The following is a 27,507-nucleotide window of genomic DNA, read 5'->3' on the forward strand; positions in this document are numbered from 1 at the left end:
TGGATTCACTGATAAAATACTGATGCCTAGTACCTAATAGGAGCTCAATAAAGGTGTGTTGAATTAAAATGATTTGAAAGCTTAGCAAGCACCACCTGTATCAAATAAGTGTCAAGGTCAGTCTCAGGAATGAAGCCAGTTGATGCAAGGGCTTGAACGCCAGTCTGTTACAAAGTCCTGCTATATTCTTCATGCATTAACAGGTAAATGAATCCATTTAGCAAATATAGCATATCCACTGTCAGCCAGGTAATCTGCCAAATGCTAGGGACCCCAATATGGAAAATATAGTCTCTTTTGTCTAGGAAAGTATGCTTTCATGGAGAAGCCTGACAATAAATAGTTAAAATACTTTTACTAATGCCTGTGGTAGAATTAAGCATTGGGTATTCAGAGAGCACCATGGAGGAGACACCCTCACCAAGAGTGTGCTAGGATAAAAATTTACCTGCTGAAGTCCCCTGGCAAGAACTTGGAAAATGAAAGAACCAAGGACAAAACTTTATAAAAATCCAACCAGGAAATTCTTAGGGATTTCAGTGAGCAAGATAGGAGACAATGAGGGCCTGAGTCAAGGTTCTGGCTGTGGAAATGCTGAAAAGTGGTCAGATCCAACCCGTCTCCCAGAGAAAGACCAAGTCCCTTGTCAGTGGTAGGGACCATTTGTTATGGTTGCAGAATCCTTTCATGACCTCCTTTGTTGAGAGCTTATTTAATTATGGTAGACATTATTATGTATGTTATTACCTACTTCCTTTTCTAAGCATGACTTTGGTAAGCACTAAGACACGTGTGTCCTTTAGACTTCCACAGAAGGCCTGGACAACCGCTTGAATGGGGAAACATCGTGGCTGACTTAGGTGGACTTCCAGCATCAACATAGCTGTCCCTGGTATCAGTTTTCCACCTGAGGCTACTGCTGATCACTCCATAAGAAAAAAAAAATAGTTGGAAAGCTTATTTGCACAAAACAAACAATGAAAAAAATCTTAAAACAGCTATAATTTTTTTAATGATCTGGATGCCACTTCTCAGAGTTTAATGCCAATTGTCTTAATGCTAGACAAAAAGTAGGTCTAAAAATTTTAAACCCAGCAGAATTTTACTAACCACATGGGGTCTTTAAATGTCTGAGATTGTCTTTTCTGGTTTGAGGCAGAACACTTGATTCAAGAGATGGCCTATTTTGGAGGGTAGCGAGGAGGAGCTGAGAACAGTGGCACTACAGCCTAACCCACACCCTTTGGCCTTGGAGGCAACTTTCTGAACACCTGGGATGTGATACCTGATCTAGCTAACCCCTTGAGCTATAGCAAGGGGAACTGAAAACTGGATAGTAGCGATCTCCTGATTTCTATCTAGTCCACTGTGCCTTTTTCAAACTTCTACCTTCTGTGTCACACTCTGGTCAGTTGGGCCTAACCTCTTGAAGCTCTTGGGCTAATGAAAGAAGTAAACTTATTGGGCATAGTTGGGCATGCCAACACGTCACCGTAGTTGCATGGCAGGTTTTCTTGTGCCAGGAACTGTGCAACATATTTGACATGAATCATCTCATTTAGTCTTCAGATTCAGTTGTCTTCCCTATTTGACATTCAGAGGTTAAGTGACTTGTCTGAGGTTAGCCTGCTTTTCAGTGGATGAGCAAGAATTCCCAAACACATGTTCTTTGGACTCCAGAGACCAATTTTAATCAGTAACTGTCATGTCTTCCTTTGTCTCATCTTGTCAATGCAGTCCAACTCAGAGCAGCTGGGTAGCTAAAGATTTGGGCTACAATGAGTCAGGTTCCCTGACCCCCTTTCTTTAAATTTGGGAAATTTTCAGGCCTTGAACTTTTATGTGCTCTTAAACACAAGTCAGACTGTGCTCTTAAGGGAAAAAAGGATTTCTATCGTCACTACCAAGGTTGTGCTAAGAATCCTTTTCCTGATTCAGATTTTATTTTTCACTCATCAGACAGTTCCCTTGCCATTTGTAGACTGAGTCTCTTAATCCATGTAAAAATGCATTCAGTGGAGTAATTGGGAACCTCCACAAAATTCCTTGCATAGATGAAAAAAGCTCTGGTATTATGCCATGTTCTATCCTACTTTTTGTCTCCTTCCCTCACTTTTCACCCAATAAGGCTTCTAGTATCGTAAAATGATCATCTCTGACTAATCTTCAGGCATAAAATGTGATGTGGAGAAAAAAAGATGTGCTCTCCCAACCCACTTCATCAGCTGAGAAGATATTTTAGAGGTAGTCACGGTGCTCTACAGGAAGAAACAAGGACATGGATTTTTTTTTTAAAATCAGGGTTCTTGTTCCACATCCTGTACTATCCTGTGAAACTTGATCAAGTTACTTAACCTCACTGTGCCTCAGGCTCCCCCCTCTGGTAAAAAATGATCTTTTCATGGGACAGTTTGGTGGCATTAAGGAAAAAATAGGTAGATTTTATTTTGCACAAACCATGAAAAAAAACAGATAGTTGTGCTTTCAAAATCGTTAAACCAGTGATTTTTCTCCCCATTAGAAATCAAAGTACCAGAAAAACCCACCTATGTGATTCATTCTTTGGCTCAGCAACAGTGTTTTCGTTGGTCAATCCTGGGCCAGGCCCCAGAGACTCCTATCTGAAAATGACAGGTTATTTCCCCTTCCCTTTGGAGTCTAAGAAGTCCTTTGCTACTAGATTTTGCTTTTCTGCTCTCCCTTACATACTACCAATTATTCTTTCCCTGGAAGAGTAGCTAATTCAGTCATTCATTCTGTAAATTCTCCTGGCTGCCTGCTCTGGGCAAGGCAAAGTGTGGCTGCTATGGGGACTTAGAGAAAGTCCTAGATGTGGCCCACACCTTCCTCCACTAAACCTTCATGAAATCTGGGTATAATCTTCCTGCTCTCTCTAGCCTGTAGTTTGCTTTCATCCTCCCCTCACCTAGATTCTGAGCTGCAAAGTGTTACACTGAACAAAGTCTGTGAGGGGTGTACTCAGCAGGTGTTGCATTTTTTATGTCCCTTTCTCAAGTAGCCAGGGCTCAGTAGGTTGCTGGGAACAGGGGTCCAGGCCAGCTCTCCCTCCGGTGCTGAGCCCCACTGTGCCAAAGTGGAACTCTGTAGAGGAGGTGGGGATGCATGGGGAGAATCGCTGACAGCCTCCAGCTGCAGTAAATGCATCACATTTCCATGAACATTGACACAACAGACTCCAGGGTAAGCTGTCCAAAACACACAGCGGGAAAGAAGGAAGCTTGATGGGGGAGAGATGCAGCTTCTGGGTCTTCACACTGAAAATGTGTCAGATTTGATGACAGTGATGAAAATGTGTTTTCTCTCTCCTTCCTCAAGCCTCAGCCCTAGGGCTCTTGTAATTGACTGTGGTGGGTATGAATTATGACTTCAGGGAGAGGGAGGCCCAGTGGAGTGACTTGGCACTCCTGTGCTGTGACATGAAGACCGCCAGGAAGCAGCGAGTGGGGCGCTGCCCGTGTGGAGGGCAGGTGGAAGCCCCGGCTGGGGCTCTCGTTCGTCAGGCCCTGCTCCAGATTTTTGTGTGCTCTGACCTGCAAGTCTTGTCAAGTGCCACCTTGCTGGAAGCCTCAGCAGTGGTTTCTGAGGTGGGGGAACAGCACTGAAACTGAGAAAACATTTGGTTTGCTTCGGGCAACTGGATTTAGGTAAGAAATGCCAACCCCTTTGCCGTTGGCTCAGGGATTTTGGACAGTATTTCCTGAGGCTGAAAGGCATGTTTCTCCCCTACCCTGACCAAAGAAGCTGTTTGCTAAATATTTCAAAGGGTGATGATGGTTTTTAAAGAGCTGCCACAATTCCAGTGTTTTGGTTGCAAAATACTCCTGCCCTCCCTGCCAAGTATAAGGTTAGAGTTCAGGAAAAAAGGGAATATAATGGAAACCCAAATCAGAGACCCTCTCCAAAGGCCAACCTTTCAGGTCTTTCTCTGCAACTTAGGAGCCCAGCATTGTGCGGAGCAGACGGTGGGGGCAGGGGGAGGGGTGTCCTTTGTCCAAGCTTCTTCCCACCCGTGACTTCATACAACTTAGGGATTTTGTGCTCATTTTAGGTTAAAAGAATGCAGGTTAGCCAAAAAAGTACATAGAACACATGTACTCATATTCATTGCCTTCAACCCTGAAATTGCACATCTGTCTTTTAGCAACAGGAGGAAGAAAAGACATTGATTTTTAACCCAACCCCATTTGATTCATAGACCTAGAGCTTGCCAACATAACAGTTGGTAGCGTCTTGATGTCCCGGATTTGAAATCTTGACAATGAAGAGATTTAAAGATGCTGGAAAGATCATAAAAACTGAAGCAGCTGGAGTATTGAGAATACCTCCCACTGAAAAAAGGATGAAATGAATGAAATGAAAACTTAGAGTATTTAATTCTGAATTTTTATGTACTCACCCTCCCCACAATTTTCCATTCTGATCAAAATCATAGCAGTAGGGTACATGGAAATTTTAAAATAAAAGTCATTGCCCGTTATGTTTAAGTGGCTAGAATAATAAGACAGAACGTGCAGTGGAGCTGAATTAGTCACTATAAAGAGTTTCTCCCTATATGAATCGGAGTTCTTTGATCATTGCTTGTGAGCTATGCAACTAAGTGCTGTCTTATATCAAGAAGCAAGATGCTCACATACTTTTGATATTTAGTGGATCACCCCATGTCCTCTGCCTGGAGAAATAATGAGAATGACTGCCCTATCCTCTGCCAGTGTTTGCCTCTTTTTCATATTAATCTCAGCCAAATCGAACCATTTCTCCACTCTGGACAAAGTAATGCCTGTCCTTGTAGCCACTTGCTATATAACTTGAGGGCATCCAGTTTTTGCAGCTACAAGTCTGGGAATATCTTGGATGATTTATACACAGAATTGCAGGAGTGGTCCAAGAGAACCAGCATCCATTAAGTGATTAACACTTCATTTTAAGGGAAAAATGGTTGTATTTGCAGATATCTCAACTTCAACAATTTTAAAGGCAGAATGAGATCCAACTTATATTTACTTGAAATGTTGAATGGATTTTATTAATTTCATTGCCTTGGCTTTCAAATCGCTTAGAGGATGGTTATTCAAAAGACAAATGCATATAGAATGAAGTCATGCCTTTGTGTTTTTCAAGCAGTGATAATCTTGATCCTACAGTGAAGCTGGAGGGAATTAGTACTGTCCCAATTTAATCCCTGCATTAAGATTGCATTTAATCAAAAGTGTGAATTTAACCCCAGGTGGCATTCAGGCAGTGGAATTAGTTTTAGGCACTTTAGAATTCCATTTCCTTTCAATACTTTTAAGCAATCAAAACTGTTTTCAAATTTCCTCTCACTGCTTAAATTAATTGTCCTGAAGTTTAAAATAGAAGAACCTACAATGCAAGTTAGAAAATGCGAGGTTCTTTGGATGTAACTTTGCCATTCAACAAGTATCTGATGAGTTTACATCACTGGTTCTTTCCTTCAATGCCCCTGCTCCATGTGCTGAGTGTATCTATGCACATGTGCATGTGCAAACACTGCCCACCCCCCCACACACTTTTCTTGAATTCTGTTTTGCCCACTGGAAAGCACTTTGGCATGTCTAGGAATAGGGAGCTATAATTTTTCCAGAGGCCAAATTAAGCATGTCTCAAAACACAATATCACATTTGAGACAAATATGAAATAAGTGTCTTATACTCAGGAGCTTTTAAGAAAGTTTGCAAAGTGACACATCAATGGGAAAATGAACCTAAAATCTTTGAGATTGCCTTTCCTGGAAAGATAAAGGTAAAGCAAAAAAAAAAAAGTCATGGAAAGTCAGAGAAAAATCTATTGCTTATGGGTATTATTACTAGTGGCCAGGATGGGCAAATCTTAAATTTGAAAGTCAGGGGGAAAACTATTGCTTATGGGTATTATTTTTACTAGTGTCCAGGATGGGCAAGTCTTAAATTTAAATGTTTAAAAATAACTTTTCTTTAAAAAGTATGTCCTAAACATTTTTCTTATCCACTTAATGCCTCTTGTCGCTTAGATTTGAGTTGGTTTTTAGTCATTTTCTTGCTCTTTCTATTCCTCCCTCCATATCTGCTTTTAAAAATCATACTTCTTCTGCCATGTGTTCTGGTTATGGACTAGTCATTGACCATGACACTGGAATACTTCTTTTTAGGCTGGGAGCGTGCAGCCCTGAGCACTGTGGGATTCCTTGCTAGACTTCACCTGGCCGGGGCCCGTGCAGTTTACAGAATGGGTGCCGGCATCTGCAGTAGTGTTCCAGGTTCTTGACCTGTGTCAAAGCTATGTCGTCCTTCTGTGTTTATCCGCTTTAACTGTAGACTTCATCTTTTGTTGCTTCTGAGGTTCAGACTGGTAAGGTGGGGGAAATGGCCCCATTTCAAAAGATAAAAATCTGTACAACAGTAGGTTTCAAGTGGTGGGGTCCAACTGAGAAGGGTCCTGTGATATATTAAAAATATAGAATTATACATAGAATGAGCACATCCTGCATCAATACATTTGTTGCTAGTAATGTAATCATCTGTTTGCTACCATCTTTCTGTTGTTGAAATACAAAATATTTTATTATACATGGTAGGATTAAACAGTCATCCTTTCTTTTCATTCTCTCTGATTTAAAATTTCCTGTTATTTTTCAATAACTAGAAAACTTAGACATGCCCATTAAAATGTATTAATGCTTTATAAAAATATTGTCTGTTCATCTGTACCTATTTATTGTGGACCTACTGCCAAGCTTTGCCCTTGGTACTGGGAACACTAAAACCTAGTTTCTTTCTTCCAAGGAATCAGGAAGAAACATGCAATCACAACACAGGGTATTAAGTCCTTCAGGAGACTCCATTTGTATAGCGCATTATATTTTGAGCCTCACAACAATAATTTAATTTTACAGATGAGAATACAGAATGCCAAGACAATGTGATTTTTCCAAAGCCACCAGGCCAGTGCTTGGTGGTATTCTGCCAAGGACTCAGGGAGCACGCTTGCCCATTTCATTATCCTGCACTGCCTATTGATGGCACAGTCTAGCCCAGCTCAACCCCTCTGCACATATAAAGTGCATACTCCAGATATGTTTACACACAACTCCAGACAGAACTACAGTTAACCCAGTAAAATATGTTTATTGAATTTGTTGGAGTGACATTGGTTAGTAAAATTATACAGGTTTCAGGTGTACAATTCTATAAGACATCATCTGTATGTTGTATTGTGTGTTCACCACCCTAAGTCAAGTCTCTTTCCATCGCCATTTCTCACCCTTTCTCTCTTCTTACAGTTGACCCTTGAATCAACCCCTCCATCCCGAGCCCTGCACAGCCGAAAACCTGCATATAACTTTTGACTTCCCATAAACTACTCCTACTAGCTTTACCATTGGCCAGAAGGCTTACTGATAACATAAACAGTCAATTAACACATATCTTGTATGTTACATGTATTATATACTGTATTTTTAGAATAAAGTATGCTAGAGAAAAGTTATTAAGAAAATCATAAGGAAGAGAAAATACTTTTAGAGTATTTTACTGTATTTATTGATATTGCAAGTTTACAAGAGCTACATCATCTGTTTACAAGACGAATTGTCTGTCAGTGCTTACATCAATATGGTTTTAAATGATACAGAACATTGTAGCTGTTACATGTATCGCTAACACTAGACATCAAAAATGAGGGCCTGTGCTGTTTAAACCTGTGTTGTTCAAGTTCAAACAAACCTTGCTTTTTCGGTATAAAGCAGCATTAAAATTGCTTTGCAAGAGGAGTATAGCAACAGATAGGATGTCCATTGTCCATGGAGTTGCAGAGGTGGTAATCCAGATGTCTGCAGCCACAGGTTTGAGTGTCTTTTCTCACTCCTGGTACGGTGTTCTATACCTGCTGCTGTACTAAAGAGTGTTTCATGCCCCTACTCTATTCTTATGCTGAATGCTTCCTTTTTGGGGAACTTTCTGTCCTACAGTCATCTTATAACTTCTCTGCTGTTTAGATGACATTAAAGCTGTGTTTTTCACTATATAATTGAAAGGACACAATCTTCATCAAAGCCCCTTATGGTACTAGTTTCTAGTGACTGGCATCCTAAGAGTGCCATCCCTACGTCTGTCAAGAGAGGGTCCCGGTGCATTAAAGGGCTTTGTTCAGCCTTCTCTCAGTTGAGTTTGTCCCTATCATGTGGAGATGGAAACATGCCCACCGTGAGCCTGTGTCCCCATCCAGATATTCCTGGTAGCCAGGGGCCCAGAATTAGTTGACCCGATGTCTGGGACTCTGCTTCCCTGATTTGTGTGTGTCTCTTCTCCTCCATCCACTGGAGGGCGAAATACCCTCCTCATACGCCCACCCTAGTCCTTGAGGGAATGCCATAGGCATCTGGTGGCCCATGGATGAGCTACAGACAAAAATAAAGATGTGCTCATTCTCGGGCTATTGTATTAGCTACCCTCATTGCCTATAAACTATTTCTTTTAAGATGTTTAGGTGTCTGTTCCCTTATGTTTCAGGATTCTATTAAAATATCACATCTTTTGAAGAGGACTTTCTTGATCGCTCTATCTGAAATAGTCTACTCCTCTATAATCACTCTTGACCTCCTTCCATTACTTACTTTTACACCATTTAACACTCTGAAAGTCTACTATATAAACTTTTATATACTTACATGCTTACTATCTAGCTCCCACTAGAATGCAAACTGCCTGAAGGTGGGAAATTGGTTGTTCGGTAGCTTCCGGAACAGCCTGCCACATAGTAGGTATTCAACGTAATTTTGCGGGGAGTGAACAGATAAATGAAGGAAAGAGCCCTGAGGGTGGGGGATACATTTTACTGCTTTAATTGGATATAACCATTTATTTTTCCCATTTATGTGTCATATTATTAGAAGTGGGGGGAAAACAGGCAACAAACTAGGAAGTTGAAGTTTTAGAAGCACACAGAACATTGTGGAGTAGTTTAAGGGGAGAAATATGACTTTAATTCTCTGAAAGTAAGTAATACAATTAGAACAATAATACTGGGAGTTTTTTTCACTGAAGAAAATAGAACAAGATTAAACTGATGACACATTTCTAAAATTTTGGTTCTCTTGAAGAAAGCCAACTAATTATAAAATTTCGTGGCAGTTAAAATTCTCCACTTTGGCATGTATTGTCTTCTCTTTTACTGTTCTGAATGTACACGTAGTGTTTATTTTAAAACTTTCTTCTTAATGACCTTTCAAAGATTATGATTTCTCATTTTCCCGACTAGATGCCTTTCTGATCTGAGTCTCTGATGTTTGCAGTCATTAAATAGGATTCAGAGTGTCTATCAAGCAAATCAAGGAAAAATTTGCTTGATAGACACTCTGATGGAAAAATTTCCATCAAATAAAAAATAGTGCACATTTTTTACAGGTAGCTAACTAAAACAGGCAGCATTCAAATAATTACAGGGGTTTTTTTTCCTTTAAAAAGAGTGACTCATCAAATAGGGTGACTCAAGTCACATTGCCACTATCTACTAACTCACTAATTACCAGTTTCTGGATGGAGCAGGGTTTCTCAAGACTATACTCATCTAAATGCATACTTTTAGGAGATTCTCTGATTCTTGCACCAATTCACTTTGATTTCTTGACTAGAATTTTGGAAAACTTTTAGGCTATAGTGGCTTTGGATTTAGGGCTGGGGGGAAGCTTGTTGGCACTAAATTGTCTTCATCATTCTTTTTCTCTCCTGTAGCAAAAAGTACATGGCCATTCTTCTTTTTTTAAAAAAAGTGATTTCGTACTTCTTTTTTAAAAAAATTATTTTATTTTAGGGAGAGATGAAAGGAGGGAAAAAGGGAGGGAAACACCAACTGGTTGCCTTCCGCCTTCTGCAAGCTCCCTGATGGGGGAAGAGCTCAGAGCCTGCAAACCAGGCATGTGCCCTGACCAGGAATCAAACCAGTGGACTTTTAGTTTGCCACACCAGCCAGGGCTGTTTTCATTTTTATTTTTTCAATCAGGGCCACTCTATTTTGTTCTCAGAAAAGAAAATAGAGGGAGGAATCTCTTCATGCTCTTTTTCCCCGTTTTGTAAAAGCTAATAAAAAAATATGAAACATGGAATCTTATATTTTATTTCCTGGCAACACCTTCATTCAAATCACAAAAGGAGTAATATAATTTACTACCCTCCTTCCCAAATATTAATCTTACTTCTTCACAGAATGAGTTAAGATCATTTATCACCTGGAGCACCTACCTCACTTCTCTATTGCATTTCACACAAACTTTCTATTCCTGGTCAACTCGGAGGAGAGACTACATAGATAAAATTTGAAAGCTAGAAGAGAGAGACGATCCAGCATGTTTAGTCTGTTTTCTCTCATTTTACCGATAGAAGAGGGCTACAAAGATTTTACAAGGTCACACAGGTGTCTGGTGGCACCTGCAAGGTTATAAACCAAGTTCCCCAAATTCCAACCACTTTTTGTTTATCCATCTTTTCTCAATAACTGTGATGTTAGAACATAATGTAAAACCATCTATGACACATTTTGATTTCATATTTTTCTGATTATTGTTTTTTAAAAAATGTGTTGTAATAACAGGCATGTTGTCACATGTGAAATCATTGGATTACATGATGGGATTTAACCAATGACATATATTAAATTAAAAGAAATTTTAAATTATATAGGTGACATATTCACATACTTCAAAAGTAACAACATATTAAAGGGTATGCAGTAAAAGATTTCCCTCCTATTCTATATCCCAGTCACCTAGTTATTCCCCCAGAAAGCACCAGTGTTTTAGGGTTTATTGTGTATAATCACTTCAGGGAGAGATACAAAAATTGTAGTATTCTGTATAGACTGTTTGTACCTTCTTTCTTTTTTTTTTAAACTGACTACATCATGCAGACTATTCTCTGCCAGTGCATAAAGTCCATTCCATTCTCTTTTATGGTTGCAGTGTGCTGCATTGTACTGATAGGCTGTTCTTTATGCAGTCCCCATCAATATATGTTCAGGTTGCTTACAACTTTTAGTTCTTGCCAGCTGTGCTTCAGTAAATAACATTGCATATTTACCTGTGTAAATAAATATGTAGGATACATTTCTTTGGGTAGAATTACTTCTTTTAGACTTCTGTAGATATAGTCCAGTTATTCTTCATAGTGTTGTAGAGATTTACATTCCAATCACCTTTACTGTAGAATGATAGTTTTCTAACCCCTTCTCTAGTAACTATGTTATCAATATTTAGATTATTCATATTTGAAAGGTGAAAAGTGTTATCAGTATAGTATTGGTTTGATTTTGTCTTTATATGCATGAGGTCAGACATCTTTTTCTATGTTTAAGAAACTTGGTTTACCTTTTCAGACTATGTTCCAATTGAATTTTTATTATTGATTTTAGGAACTCTTTATACATTAGAAAAATAACCTTTTGTTCAAGGTAAAAACTGTAAACATTTTCCTGGTTTGTCTTTTTACATTGCTTTTAAAGTTTTCTTGCCATGCCAAATTTATTTTTTATGTGGTTGATTTTGTATTTATTGGTTTTTCTTAATCATTTTTTGGGGAGGGAGTTATACTTAGACAAGTATTTTTCACTCTTAGATTATTTTTTTAAAATCTCCCATATTTCTCATGATACTTTCATGGTTTTGTTTACTTTTACATTTAAATATGATTTGTTTGGAATTGATTTTGATGTAAGATGTGAGGATGGTTTCAGTTTTATTTTTTTCCTCTTCAGTTGGTTCTTGTTCAACCATCATTTATGAAGTACTTTGTTTTTCCCCACTGACTTAGGATGGCACCCTTATCGTATGTTAAGTTCTTGCATATCTTTGGGTCAGTTTTTTGACTTTCCATTCCATGTCGTTGATATATCTGTAGATATTTGCTACCAGAATATATTCTAATCGTTAGCTGTGATATAATTTAATATCTAAAAGGCTGATTCCTCCTCACTGTGGGACACATTTTTAAAGTGGTACCATAATGTTTTTTAAATTTCATCTTTGCTGAGGCGTAATCAACATATAAAGTAGTAAGATATCTTAAGTGTACATCATAGTAATTTGATACATATATACATACATACATACATATACACACATTGTGAAAAAATTCCCCCCAGCTACTTAATTAGCATATTCATCACCTCACATCTTTATTTTGTGTGTGTGTGTATATGAGAACATATTTGTTTTCCTCTCAGCAAATTTCAATGATATAAGACAGCATTACCAACAATAGTCACTGTGTTATACGTCAGACCCTCAGAACTTGCTCATAGCTGAAAGTTTGTACCCTCACCAGCTCTCCCTTGTCCCCTACCCCTTGGCTTTCCATTCTCTGTTTCCATGAGTTTGACTTTATTTTAGTTTCCACATGTGATACCATGCAGTATTTGTCTTTCTCATGATATTTACATAATAACTTGTATATTCATATGACTACATTTTCCCTACTGATGACAAATTGCCTTTCCCATGTACAGGGTATCAGAAAGCTGGTAAATTCCAAAATAATGATGTATAAGTTCAGCTAAGATTGTGGGGGTAGCCTTCCCATAATTACCAGTTCATGTGTTTTTCTTGACAAGTGTAATCTGATGAAAGGGAACATCTTCAGCAATGATTCTGAAGAGGCGAATGCCTGCTGCTCACTCGGACGGTGTAGGGGAGGGAGAGCTCTGAGTGAAGGCAGGGATGGCCTTAAGACCAAGTAGCACACGTCTGTGGGAATTAATGAAGAAGGGACTGAAGATTTCAAAGCTCGTGTGGTTTTCATACTCTAGGTTACCTACGGTTTTGTAATATATAGGAAATCGCATTTTTAGAAGTTAAGTCAGTGAGGGAAAGCACACAGTTTTTTTATTCTCCTGCATTGACCATAGTTTTATAAAAGTGAATTTCTAAGTGCCTTTTCTTTGCATCGGGCTTCTTGGCAAGAAATGAAATCTGTAGATTGCATTACTTCTGAGCTTTTTCTTAAGGCGCTCAAGGACAGACATATGGGTAGTAGTTTAAAAATATAAATATGGTCTTTCCAGTCATAGAAACCTTCCGCTCCAAGAGGTGCTTTTCCCGCTTCCAAAAATTGTAGGGCTATATATACATACTCATAAAGCACTGAGGCAAAATACATGGTATCCGACTCTAAAAATACCCCCACTGTACTTTTCTTGAGTACTGCAGGCCTGTGATCAGACAGAGTGACTTATAGTCAAAGCTTGATGCCAAGTTGCTGTACCATCTTCTAGCCACCAAGCCCTGTAAATAAGCATTTCTGCTTGGTAAAATTACAGAAGGGATGCTGTTTGGTAAGATATTTTGTTCTATTTTAGTCTGTATAATTCATCTAGGAGATGGCTGCCTCTTGGTTTTCTCACATACTTAGACCATTTGTCTGTGTGCGTGGTATGTCTGGAGTATGGTGTATTTCGAAGCATCATTATAGAAACTCATCCACCCTGACTTCAGTATTGACTTGCCCTGATCTCCAGCAGCCTCTTTTTTGAGTCTACATTGGGGGAGATTTGACACTTTCTGGTGTACGGACACACATGTGCTGGCAGTTCTGGACTTGACGGAGGCTCCGTTAGGAAAGGCCACTGCCAATCTAGAATTAGTTTGAAAAGAGTTCTGTCTAAACGGATCTGCAGCCTTCCTTACTGAGCATTCAAATATGAAACGGTTCAGTCTTGTTGGGGTACTGTGATCTAAGGTTGGCAGATGTAATTTGCATAGTCCAAATTTTCATAGGTGGGCTAATGAATACAGTAATAGGGCCTGCACCAGATGTCAGTTGTGATGATAATTTCATTTCTATGAAGCAGAGAGTTGTGGAACACGTGCTAAATGTTCCTTGGTAAATGTTAAGTCCTTCAAAGGCAAGGACTATTCTTACTCATCTTTATATTGCCAGCACAGTGCCTGGTGCAGAATTGCTATTTATTCCTTTTTTTGAATGAATAAATGAATGAATGAAACTCACACCATCTAAAGATTGCAATCACGAGAGTACAATGTGTCCTGGAAATAGAAACGTGTAAGCATGCCCATGCTTGCTGCTCCACTCTGATTGAGAAGGAAATGTAGTTCCTTCCCATAGTCTTAGAGAGAAACACAGTCACTTAAAAATTACTCTCTTCATTAAAAGTAAGTGTATACTCATTTTAAATGCCACATTAGTTTCTGTGGACTTCCTAGAAAGTAGTTTCTACAATTAAAGAAAAAAATATTTCTGTTAGCTTTTGGGACAACTGTTGTCCAGTAGTTTGAAGAAAAACACACAATACCTTTCATCCAGTGTGTGTGTGTGTGTGTGTGTGTGTGCGCGCGCGTGCATGCAGAATGACTTGGGGCCGGAGGTTACTGGGTCTAGATTAATCAAGACAGGATCAGAACAATTTCTGTTTTCCAGAATATTATTTTTCATGTATTGGCTTTTTTCTGTACTAATTTTGCTTAAATTACCTATCAAAGCAGCCACATATATGATGCTTAGCTGTGATCCTAATCATAAATAGATTTCTATTTATTTAGGAGGCCATGTGATTCAGTTTCCCTTGTCAGTGATGTTAGGAATGCACTGTTTAAACTCATCTTGCTTGCCAATATTCCTGTTGAATACATTTCTCAATATGAGAATCATAGGAATGTATTAGTTTGGCTTTTAGCCTTTGCTGTCTTATTTACAGTTACGCACTTTGAGTTTGTTAATCAGTATCGTAGCATCCCTTCTCCTCCAGTAATTTTCAATCAATTACGCAAGAGAGGTTTTGAAATCTTCACTGAATGGGTAGGCATGGATTCACAGTAGGACACTACAAAGCACCCCTACCCTCCCTCCCAATTTGTCATTCCTTTGTGAAGAGGTGGGGATGAATGGTGGAGCAGAACATTTTAGAATATTGTGACTAAATTAGCTATGACTAGAAGAAATCAAAAGAAACTTTAGGAACAAATTATAGAATGCCACCAGGACTGATACTACATTTGAGATGCTCAATTCAGAATGAAACCTATTTATTTTATGTTGACATAATGATTAGCTATTTTTAAAAACACCCCCATTCATACCTTTACCATTTAGGTTACAATCCTGTGTTAAACTCAAAGTTCAAGGTTCTTTGTTCAAGTAAAAGTTGCAGCTAAATATTAAGATGTTCTCAAATATGGCATGTTTGAATTGAATTTTAGAGCCAGCCAAGAGCCTATGGCTCAGGAAATTGAGTGATTTTTCCAGTTTTTTGCCAGAGACAGGTCTAGGGCTTTAGTTGTCTGATTCCCTAAATTGGTACTTTTCCCACCACACTATGTCATAGAAAACCATTTTTTGAAAATTTGTGATCCTAGAGCATTTGATCTCAGGATGACTTTTAAATTTGATGTTTAATCTCAGAGCACTTAAAATTTTTGATGTGTCAAATCTTTGATGGTCCCCAGTGTGAGGCAGGGACCGTAAACTCTGGCCTCTGGGCTTAATCTAGCCCACCACCTGTTTTTGTGTATAACATTTTATTGGGAACACAGTCACTCCCATTCATTTATGCATTGCCTGTGGTGCTACAATGTCAGAATAAGTAGTTGCAATGGAGATCATATGACCTGCAAAGCCTAAAATATTTACTATTGGGGCTTTATAGAAAAAGTTTGCTGACCTTTAGTGTAAAGTAAGAATGAAAAAATTACCTTAAAGTCACACTATCAGTTTGCAATAAATTGTGAATGGTGTGTGCTTTCTGAAAGGGCTAAAAGGTTAGCATATTATTGAGAGGTATGAATGATCTGTCAAAATACAAAAGAAAGCCTACCAGCATACAGTAAAATAGGACTAGATTTTTAGAGAGCCTCAGAGATTCCAGTTGTCAGAATGAAGCCTGTGACTTAAACAGCACTGACTCAAGATGGGAAATGCTTCAGACTGTCCCTTATGTTGCTATAGTCCCTATGGAGCTCCGACACTCACCAGATGTCCTTGTCCTTGGCAGGTGGAGTGGATTCAACAGCAAGTGGTGAAAAAACGGACCAAGAGGGATTATGACTTCAGTCGCACCCAGTCTACTTACTTCAATGACCCCAAGTGGCCAAGCATGTGGTATATGGTAAGCTCACCTGGCCTGCACCCGGGCAGTCCGACATCGTATTGTGCAGGGAACATCTGCTGAAACACAGAGAAACAGTGCCCAGGGGTTTCTTCCCGTTTCAGGGAGTTGCTGTTTGAGATTGGTTGATGGCTTCTGATGTTTTCTGGATCTTTTTTGAACTTAGCTCTCTGGTTATAAGGAGAATGTGAAGTGTGTTCTGATTTGCAGAGCTTCTGTTTGAGTGCCAACTCTGTATAGTAGCTTTCTGAGTTGGGATAGAGGATAGAAAAATGTACCAAGGTGCAGACACCCTTAGACCTATCAATAATTATGTTTACTTCTTTTTTAAAAAATTTATATTTTTTATTTTTAGAGTGAGGGAAAGGGAAGGAGAAAGAGAGGGAGAGATAGATAGATACATCAATGTGTGGCTGCTTCTCACACAACCCCTACTAAGGACCTGGCCTGCAACCCGGACATGTGCCCTGCCTGGGAATCGAACCAACACCCTTTGGTTTACAGGCCAGCATTCAGTCCACTGAGTCATACCAGCCAGGGCCATGTTTACTTCTGATACACATTTATTCCACCTTGAAACCATTCTGGTTAGTGGAAACTGGCTCTTGGGAATCATTGAAATGACTGCTGATAAATAACAGATTCCTGACTTAGGTCATCTCATATGTGCCTTCTCACTTTAGGTAATAGTTTTTAAAACTAGACTACAAAAAAAAAATGTTAGCCCTGGCTGGCGTAGCTCAGTGGATTGAGCGTGGGCTGGGAACCAAAGTGTCCCAGGTTCGATTCCCAGCCAGGGTACATGCCTCGGTTGCAGGCCATAACCCCCAGCAACCGCACATTGATGTTTCTCTCTCTCTCTCTCTCTCTCTCTCTCTCTCATCTCCCTCCCATCCCTCTCTAAAAATAAATAAATAAAATCTTAAGAAAAAAAAAGAAATTAAAAAAAAATGCCACCTGAAAAAATTATTAAAAAAAAAATGTTGGAAGGCATTTGACCTATAGCGGGTTCAGTTGCTCAAGCAAAACTTTCAGTGAGGGAAACTTACTTAACATATTGAGGAGAGTAAGCTAACAGTTCACTTGACCTTGCCTCCTTTGAAGATACATTTCTCTAGTCTCAGAGTTTTACGTTCACGATCCCCAAGGAATTGACTAGAATGTGTTACTAATTCTTAATCATGAAATCCATATGTCACCAATTTGCTCTATAATCTGCAAAAAGACCTTTGGTATTCTGGCTTTTAAAGATTGTTATTGCTAATTTTTGGCTGTGCACTTTCCCCTAATCAACTTTATTTTTTGCAATCCTTGTTCCTGCTTCTTTGTAAATCCATAGCATTTTGCATAGCTGCCTGCTGCTTTCCTGCCTCCGGGCCTTTCCTTCTTGTGTCCTGACTGTTCTTCCTGCCCTTCCTCACCTCTTCAGGTCAGCAGCCCCCCCCATCCTTCAGAGCCCCCACCCAGCACCCAGGCTTCCTGCTCCAGCTCCCCGTGTCCTCATCTGCCTGTCTTTTCCTCCCTCTGCTCCCGGGCCCTCGGCCCTCTGTCCCTACTGCTCATGGCATACTCCACTTGGCCCTTTGTTTCCTAGTTATCCGTACTTTTAAAAAATCTCCTGTTACAGTGAAGAAGTCACTTATACCCCCCATGCCCACCCAAGAATGTAACTCAGGACCTTGCAGTACTGGGAATATGTTTTTTATTTGGAGATGGGTGCATGTGGCTGGCATTTCCTCTAATTTCCCATCCCTTCGTCTTACCCAGAAGTAGAAGGTTGTGGAAACATTTTGAGCCCTAATCAGAATTTTACACAGAAAACTTTTTCATGCGCAAGGAAAAAAAATAGGAGCCATAAAGCTAACTTCAAAGGGAGGTGGGACTCTAAACAGCATTTAAGTAGCGATCACCTGAGGGGACAGTAAGACACTTGACAGCCTGTTAGCTCTGAAACCAAGAAAGATTGAACCACAGGGGAAGGCGTTAGGGGGAGTATTGGCAGGAGCTAAGGAGCTTTGTCTGACAAAATGATAAGAATGTAATAGGATTAAGAAATGGGGTGGAAGCAAAATCCATCTCTTCTCTGGTTTATAAGGCCAGGGGGAGGCAGACCCTCTTTGCCTTACTTTGCTTCTTGTAAGAAAGAGCCAAATTGCTGTCTGTGCTGATCCCACTGGATGGTGGAAGCAAAGGGCAGATTCCCCAATGCTCTCCTCACTCCAGCAGGGCAGGCTGGGCTCTCGCAGGCCGGGGTGTCTCCAAAGGATTCAGTGCTTGTACAGTGAAATCTCTTGGCTCTCAGGAACCACTGCTATGTCTTGGGAACCTCTCTTTCCATAGCAGAATAGCTTGAGGGAAGGACTTGTGTTGGGCCACTTAAAATGTGGAATGTTTTCCAACACATTCTGATAGTAATTCATATAGATGACACTTATTGAGCACTTACTGTATGCTAGTCAATGTGCTAAATACTTGGAGTATTTGTCTAACGTAGTGCAAACAAAAGTGTGGGTTCATATTGGCCCTGTTGTAAGAGTGGGGAAGCGGAGGCTCGTGGCATTTAGGTCACTGGCCCAAGATCACCTGGCCTGCAAACGGTAGAGCAGAGCTGCCAAGTCGACAGGGGTAACCTGACACCCTTCTGCTGTTTACAAGGCCCTCTGGCTTTCCAGGAACTTCTAATCTGTCTGTAGAGAAATGGCTGAAATACAAGCAGGATGGCGGCTGCCATGTGGGATGAACAAAGGGTGCTGGGGACAACTGAAGCACTTGGAAGAGTCCTATTAAATGATTACTTTCCCCTTGACAAAAGGGCTGGGAGATCGGTTACACACTTCATGTGCATGTGTCAGGAGGAGTATGACAGAGTGGGAGCCAGAACTTCAAATCTGCAGATGTGGATTCAGGTCCCCGCCGCTTCACTGGCTGTGCCCGTGGCTGAATCACTTCAGCTCTTGTCAACTAGAAAGAGTGTTTAGCTCTTAGGTATGCCTGTGCGATGCTGCATAACAAATCACAGAACCTAGTTTTTAGAACAATTATCTCATGGGCTCCGTGGGGCAGCCATTCAGACAGGGCCCAGGACTGATGGCCTCTCTGTTCTGGGAAGTTTGGGCCTTCAGCTGGAAGACGTAGAGGCTTGAATGGAGCTGGTGGGTCACTTCTGAGGTGGCCTGGTCACATGGTTGGGTCCTCTCCCTGTGGGTGTCATCACAGCGTTGCTAAAGCATCCGCGTGACATGTCTCCAGCTTCCCCCAGAGCCAGTGATTCAAGAGGTCATGTTGGAAGTGATGATGCCTTTTGTCATCTAATTAGAAGTCACCGACAGTTACTTCTGGAATATTCTATGGGCCACATGTACTAGCTCTGATTCAGTGAACAAGAGGAACTGCACAGGGTGCATATACTAGAAGCCAAGGGTTGTTAGGAAGCTGGTTACCACAATTAAATAAAATACTATGTGAGAAGCCTTTAGCACAGTGCCTGACACTAGAAAACCCTCGATAAATCATCACAGTTTTTGTTATTCTTATTATTCTCTGACTTCTAAATTACAATACATGCTATTTCCTTTTTATGTGTTCTTTAAACTGCTACTGGTCCAAGCAGGGTGGGATGCAGGCCCAGTGGGCATTCTTCAGAGCACCCTGGTGCCACAGCAGAGGCCAGGGGCCAGTTTCCTCCTCCTCTCTATTCGTGAGCCCTGGGCCCTTCTGCAGAATGTTTGAGGGCTGCTTGACGAGTCTCCATAGGGTCCTGCCTGCAGCTCGTTAGCCTGGTCCTGGTCCTGTCATTCTGTATTCATCACAGGAGAATGGAGATTAAAGAATGGCATGAAGTGTGCCTGAGTGTCTCTTTTAATTAATTTAAAAGCTTTGCCCCTGTCTGTCCTCCCCTTGGAGACTGGTATGTGAAACCAGTATGTCTAGCCTTTAGGCTTGGGCAATATATTTAGGGAAATGTGCTCTCTTACAAGAGTTGGTTATAGAGATGATGGCTGTATAATTACTCCTCTGTCCTGTATGGCTCGTTCAGGCTTGGAGGGAGGGCCCAGGAACAGAGCTCACTTCCTATAGCATCAGCCATCTTCCGCATCTCCTCGTTGGTGGCATGGTAGCCAGCACTGACGATTTAGGAAACATGACTTGTGCTTCCTAAGGAGATCTGTAAAGCGGGAGAGGACTGTGTAAGTGCCTATGGAAATTTGATAGGCAAACAACCCCTCCTAAAATTTTTTGACATCAGGTGCATACAGTGAGCACCTGCTCCTAGGCTGTGATGTTTGCTTGCAGGTTGCTTCTCCCATTAAAACATTCTGAGTAGCTTTTACAACATAGCCAAGCTTGGGTGGCACTATCAGAGATTTTTTGCTGTGCTATGGAGGAGGGGTCAGGCAGCGGGGTTTCTTCAGAATTCCCTGGGTGATTCTGATGTGCAGCCAGGAATCCTGTGTAATCGAGTGCCCAAGTCTGGCAGGTGGTAAATATATGATAAATGCTAATCAAATAAATAGATTGAGTTAACTGGGATAGAAGCAAATCTGTTATAATCTCCATAGTGGAGAAAAATAACGCTCACATCTACTGAGCACTTAGTATGTGACAAGCGTTTTGCCAGACTTTTACAGGTATTGTTGTCTTATTGCCAGTGTTCGATGAGTTAGGAGCTACTATTACCTTCATTTTACAGATGAGGAAATTAAAGCATAGATGAGTTAAGTAACCTGGTCCAAGTCACAGCACTTAGCAGGGGGCAGATCCTAGTATTCGACCCCAGTCACTCTGACTCCAGAGGCTAGACTTCCAACCTGTCCATCCCGGCTTCTCAAAGTAGCAGGCATCCGAATCATGTGGGAGGATTATTGCCCACTCTTCTCGCATTCCCCCAGCAGAGATCTGGAAGTTTGCATTTTTAACAAGTTTACAATTGCTGCTGGTGCTAGGATTCAGGGTCCCATTTGAGATCTCTCGGTGCTCCCCATGCATTAAACATGAGGTTTCTGTGGGCACTGCTGGCTTCCATCTTCCATCATCAGCTGAGGGAAGAAGGGCTTTTAAATTTATGGGACGTTTTAAAGTCCCATACTTGGTCAATTTATCTTGTTTTTCTTGATCTTATACCTTTTACTTACTGACAAAATTCTCTATCTGGGAAGCTGGAATCTTTAATATGAGAAGATGTTATCACTTTTCTTACACAGATCGAAAATACCCTTGGTTTATATATATTCTTCCAGGATGCTCCACAGACAAAGGATATCTGATAGGAAAGACTGTGAAGATTTGGCCAGGTCTTTGGGAGCTCCGTAACGGAAATGACTTCAGTGGGTCTTTCTGACCCTACTAAAGAAAATTCAGTTTGACTCTAGAGATGGCAAGTCTCAGTAAGACGCCCCCTCGAGGGTCTGGGAATGCTGATCAAGCAAATGTGGGCAGTTAAATGTTTTTAAAATTATTATACAGTATTTAAAACGTACAAAAAATTTAAAGAATACCACAAATGCTTGCCTGTCTACCCCCCAGCGAGGGAACGGACTGTTATCTATCTGTATAGTGGAAGCCGCCTGTGAGCCCTGTCCTAAAGTGTCCTTCCATCCCCTGCAGAGTTAGCGCAGATGCTGCACTTAAAATACAGCATGGGAGTTCCTCCTTGTTGGCAGGATGCTGCTCCTCAAGGGAGGAGTTCTTCAATGTAGAAAAGATTAACATTTTTTGAAACCATCATACAGCGCATTCATAGATGGAATTCAACACTTGGGCTATTGAGGAAAGTCCCAAGAAGACAACCTGGAAATGCAACATGGATGAAAAAATTTCATAGAAAAGTACTTTCCTTCCTTGGTCATATAAATATTTTATTGCTTGAAGAAATTGAGTTAGCATTGTATGGTATTTCTTGTCTAACTGTTGAGAACTAATAATGATTTTGAAGAAGTTTATAGTAAGTAACTTAATTTTTTTTTCCTGCTTTCCAAAAAACAAGCTTAATTCAAGAGAGGAAAGTAAGAAGGACTTGGGAAATCTTGGTGTTTGATTTTCAGACTCTGGTAATTAGTATGATTGATATTCTTAACTCATCATCTTAGCACAGTAGAATTTTTTTGTGATGAATATTGGGTGGCCTATTTAATATGCATTATTTAAAGCCAGCCTGTAACAAATGGGCTCCCTTATTGATGCACTTCCTCAGATTTCATAAAAGCTCTCTGGGTGGTTTTTCTGAGGGGAAAATAAAAAAACATTTGTCGATCAGCAGAGTGAAAATTAGCTAAGTTCTGCTATGCATGTGGGGCATATCTGCCAAAAACTATGAACTAGCTAGTATAGTAATTGCAAAAAATGATTTTAAGCCACATGGTTCTTTCTCGGCCAACTGGATGGCGTTCAGTACTCCGAGAGTTTGAGGTATTGCTGTTTCTCTGGTTGGCACACATTTTCCTAATGATTTATGCTGTCATTTGACTCTAATAAAATTTGGTGGAGTTTGTGGCGTTATTGTCCTGGCAGCTTGGAAATCATCCTTCTAAAACACCCCATTTAGCTGTTTTAATTGAAAATGCAACATGGTGCGAATCTGCAACCATGTGGCACATCTTGCTGCAAGCAGGAGGCCTTCTGAGAAAGGACAGACTTCCAGCCAGGCAGCAAATGATTTACTGGTAGGAACTACTGGGGGGTTGAGATGTGGTTTTGGCGTGCTAGTATTTGCTTTGAACTAGCTCTGTGTCTTATAGAAAGTTATTTTAGAACTCAACCTTAGCTCATCTGAAAAAATGAGGACTCTGGATTAGATGCTTTGTTAAATTTATTCCTGCTTGAACTGCCTCTCATTCCACATGGCAAGTGGAACTGGATATATTGAGTTTAGGGAGAGCACATGCTACCAATGGACACCCGCCCATCTCTTCGTTTCCAGCTCGGTCCCACCCCGTGAGCTCCCCACTGTAGTACACCATGCTGTCATTTCATTACTACTTCAGACTCACTGTGTCACCTGTGTTGGGGCTCCCCAAGACCACCCCCCCAGATTTGGTGATTCACTAGGAGGACTCAGTGTGATTCAGCAGTTGGGGATATGCATGGCTATGTTTTGTTTCATTGAAAGGATATAATCAGCAAAAAGAAAAGCTACATGGGGCGAAGTGCAGAGGAAACCAGGCTTCAGCTTCCAAGAGACTTCTCTCAGTGGAGCTGCACAGAGAGCACTTAATTCTTGCAGTAATGAATCGTGACAACACGTGTGAAATGTTATCTCAGGGAAGCTCCTCAGGGACTCAGTGCTCAGGGTTTTTATTGGGGGATGGTCATAACAGGTATTCAGTGCCTACCGTGTACCCAAATTCCAGCCCCTCAGGAGGTTTTCAGCATAAGCCATCTCATTTGCATAAACAGTTTAAGCACAGTGAGACATTCTTATGAGGGAATGGTGAGAAGCTCTCCCTGTATTCAGGTTCCCAGATGCCAGCCAAGGGTGTTTAGGGGGCCAAACACATGAGTGGCTGCATTGGAGTAATAATTCCTCCTTCAATAAAACATTGTGTTCGCTGAATGAATACATTAACACAAAGAAAAGTACTCATAAGGGATCATTCTGAGAAAAAAGCAAACTCAAATGCTAGGTATGGTCCATATTTGTTTTGCAGCCTGGGAAATCCCAACGGACTTGAAGTTCCCATGAGACAGATATCGATTCGCATGGGCATACATGGATGCATGCATTCATATTTAGTAGAGATTTTTTTCCCCAGCATTCACAATGCTCCTAACACCAAAGATAAAACAATACCTTCTTTAATGATGAGTAATTGGAGCCTTTAATTGGCAGAAGTTTGGTTAATTTTAGTCAGTTTGCCTAATCAATTGATGGTAATTCACTGGCAGTGCCATAGCACACCCTGATCAGAATGTGCTGATTGACTCATAATGACCATAATGATTTCATTGTCCCATAATGTGGGTGTGATGGAAGTCAGTATATTAGGGATGTTAACCTATAATTAACTAGTCAAAGTGCTTGTAAAAGACATTAGCAATTAATGATCCACTTGGAAAAATTACTTCAGATAATACTCATTCTTGCCCAGTGCAAGTCATTACCACCTTCATGAATTTCCTTGAGCACAATATAACTTATTCCATACTGGTAATTTATCTTCTCAGCTTCACTTTCAAAGAGGACAAACATGTAGGTAGTCTGGCCCTTTGGGCCTGACTCTAACATGATGAAGTGCCTATTATTTTCGTCAAGATTTTTAGTCACAATTTTTCTTTAATTAGTAACTCATTTTCTGTTGGAGAGCAGATAACATTGACCCTTGAGCTCACTTAATCTGTGGTGGTTTTCTTCACATGTTGATTCAAGTTCTTTTATCAAACAGTTTCTCTGAAATCCTCATTTTTCAATTACTTTTCACCCAGTATTGGGGTTAGTTCTAGGGGTCAAGGAACATTTTTGACGTATTTTAACCCAAAGTAGTATTCTTTGCAAATACTCAGTAAACATCGGTTCATGTAAAGTGAGGAGTTGGTCATGTAGACTTCATCATTTTCCAAATCCACAGAACTGAATTTGCCTGTTCCTAAAAGATGATGGTGCCTCCAAATATCCTGTGTTGAGAATTCAAGGTCTGAACTTATCTGAGACTGAGGCCTCTGGAATGCTGTTTTTCCTTAATTCTAGTTGACAGTGAACTAGAAATTGGCCAGGAAATTAATGGAGTAAAAGAAATGATTTTTAGCAATCCAGTGATGAGAAGAATCCAAAAGACAAAAATGCCTGGAAGGAGAAAGGAGTAACCATCTTCAGATAGAATGCACATGCACACCAGTGTGACTTTTCCAGTTTCTCAAATGTAAAACAGACAAACAAACAAAAAATCATGGGAGGCTGGCTCAGGCTAGGGGCTGGGATCCCGGGCCAGTGATGGGTAGTCCAGTTGGCGAAGGGTACATGCGGAAAGGGCTGCTGCAACCCAGATGACGCCACATTGGAATGAGACGTGTAGAATAAAACTGTAAATTCCAGAAATAGGATGTGATTACTAAATTGCATGGGTCAGAATCCAAATTGGGTTCTTAATGCAGAGGTGCTATTTTTGATGGTAGATGGTATGAACTTAGCAAAACCTGCATTCACTGATTACTTTTTTCCTTGATTAAAGGAACCTGATAAGAAACCCAATTTCTTATGCTAAGGGAAAAAAAAAGTCAGTATGATAGTGATTATTCAAGTATTTGGTACAGGAGTTACAGAATAATCTTCAAGACTGCTTGGCAGAAATGTGTCTTTTTTTTTTCTTTTAGTTTCCTGGTGAGTTGAATTTTGACTCTTGTAGGAATCTTACTGGGATAGAAGTTCAGATTCAGACATCCTAAATTGGCATGTTTGAAGCAGAGAAAAGAAAATTATGCCCAGGTCACATAGGGTTCTGTTCTCCTAATGATCTCTTTTGCGTGGTTTCCTGAAACTTAGTTAAAATTAGTGTCTTAAAAACTTGATGTTTGGGGTTGGTACTTAGTGATAGAGAAGCCACCCTTAGCTTTCAGTGAAAGGAAATTTGACGGGACTCTTAGCAGTAAGAAGTCAAACATAGCAGGTCTACACAATATTTTAGATCATTCCTGTTGGGCTGAAATGTTCTATATGCCTGTTCTCATCCTTCGTTCATGCCTGTGCCATGTATCCCAGGCCCTCTGCTTCACACCCAAGCACACTACACAAGCACACAGCAACAAATGCGGTGCATGTTTTTGTAATTCGTGCTTTGAATCGGGTGGTCTTTCAGAAGATACTGAGAAAAAGCTCATAGACCACTAACTTGGAATAGGCCTAAAAAATAACTTGATTCTGTTCCTCAGCTTATGCTCAATATCCACCTTGTATGTTTTCTGTAACCAGAAATATACCCTACTTAGATAGTCCTTTCTTTCCATAATGAACAATCCCATTCAAAAACACTTCTTTGTACTTTATCAGAAACTCATGTCCCTGTCACTCCACACACCAGGTTGACGATCAACTCTGATCCCTGTTTCACCGGCTTTCACTGCAAACATTACAGAAACACTTCAGAAATTTAAAGCAAAAGTAGGGAGAGCCACATAATGACCACCCGTGTGTCTATCACGAACTTCAGTAATCATTGATTCAAAGCCAGTATTCTTTTCATTTATTGCCCCCTCCACTCTGATTATATTAAATAGATTCACACACCTAATTTTATTCCTGAATATTGTATTAGTTATCTCTATAAGGACCATTTTTTACAATAAAACCATAATATCATCACTTATAATTAATGGTAATTTCTTTATATTATCAAATAATATAAAGTCAGTTTTCAAATATTCCCTATTATCCTATCAGTTTTTCTTTGTAACCTGAGTCAAGACCCAAACAAAGCTCATACATTGTGATTAATTTCTATATCACTTAACTTTTACTGTGTACATCACCTCCATTTTTTTCATTTGAAAATTTTTGGTGGAAGAATTGAGGTTATTCAGAACTTTATGTGGTCTACATTTCGCTGACTGGAATCTCATGGATTCATTTAGCATGTTCTGTTTCCGGTATTATCAATGAATTGATAAGTAGTAAAAGCTAAAGTCTCGGTCAGATTCAAGTTCAAGTTTCTTTTTAAGAGCACGAGAGTGAACCCACTTCCTCCCTAGTTGGTGTGTGTCCTTCCATCAGGAGATACAATGTCTGCTCATCTCTGTTTGTGATATTAGCAGCTGCCATTGTACAGATCCTTTAATTATTCATCGGGGTTTGCAAAATAGTGATCTCTTTCTGCGACTCCTTCATTTATTGGCTGGAATACTTTAATTAAGAGAGACTCTCAATTATTTGGTATAATGAGGTACAGTTCCTGTAGGAAAGGCAAGATTAATGGTCAGGTTTTTTTTTTTTCATTTATTAGGGGTTCCTTCCCTAGCATTCAGCAAAAACCACTAACGAGGGTTTATTACAAATTCGATTTAGATATATCTGATATGCTTGATTTCCTTGAAGTTATAAACCTATTCTTGCTTAAATTGCCCCATCTTTAGTCAGTGAGAGCCCATTCAAATTAGCTCCTGGGTCCTTTTGATACGACTCCAGTATTCCTTCTTTTTTTTTTTTTTTTCCCTGGCATGACAGGTTGCCCTATACTTGCCCTTATAGATTTCCTTGTTCAGGCATGGAATCCACCATTTCTCCATTAACCCCTCCTTCCTTTTTTTCTTTTTAAAGTGACATTTAGAAATCACAAGATAAGTATTGAGATTCTCATCACTGTTGGGCTAGTCTTTAGGTGATTTTAATGAAGAGTTAGAGGGAATATATATATATACATACACACTTACATATATAATATACCATGAGTTTATACAGATAT

At 40.1% G+C, this 27,507-nt stretch overlaps 1 protein-coding gene across 1 annotated transcript in view; it reads left to right on the top strand.

The window, feature by feature from the left end:
- The window catches only part of PCSK5 (proprotein convertase subtilisin/kexin type 5), a 420,656-nt gene that overhangs the window by 68,434 nt on the left and 324,715 nt on the right, over positions 1 to 27,507 (top strand). Inside the window, 1 exon segment of the mRNA XM_036021750.1 lies at positions 16,010 to 16,123. Coding sequence (XP_035877643.1) covers positions 16,010 to 16,123 — 114 coding nt within the window.

The sequence above is a fragment of the Phyllostomus discolor genome, chromosome 3 (assembly GCF_004126475.2).
Source record: "Phyllostomus discolor isolate MPI-MPIP mPhyDis1 chromosome 3, mPhyDis1.pri.v3, whole genome shotgun sequence".
In the NCBI taxonomy this organism is placed as follows: Eukaryota; Metazoa; Chordata; class Mammalia; order Chiroptera; family Phyllostomidae; genus Phyllostomus; species Phyllostomus discolor.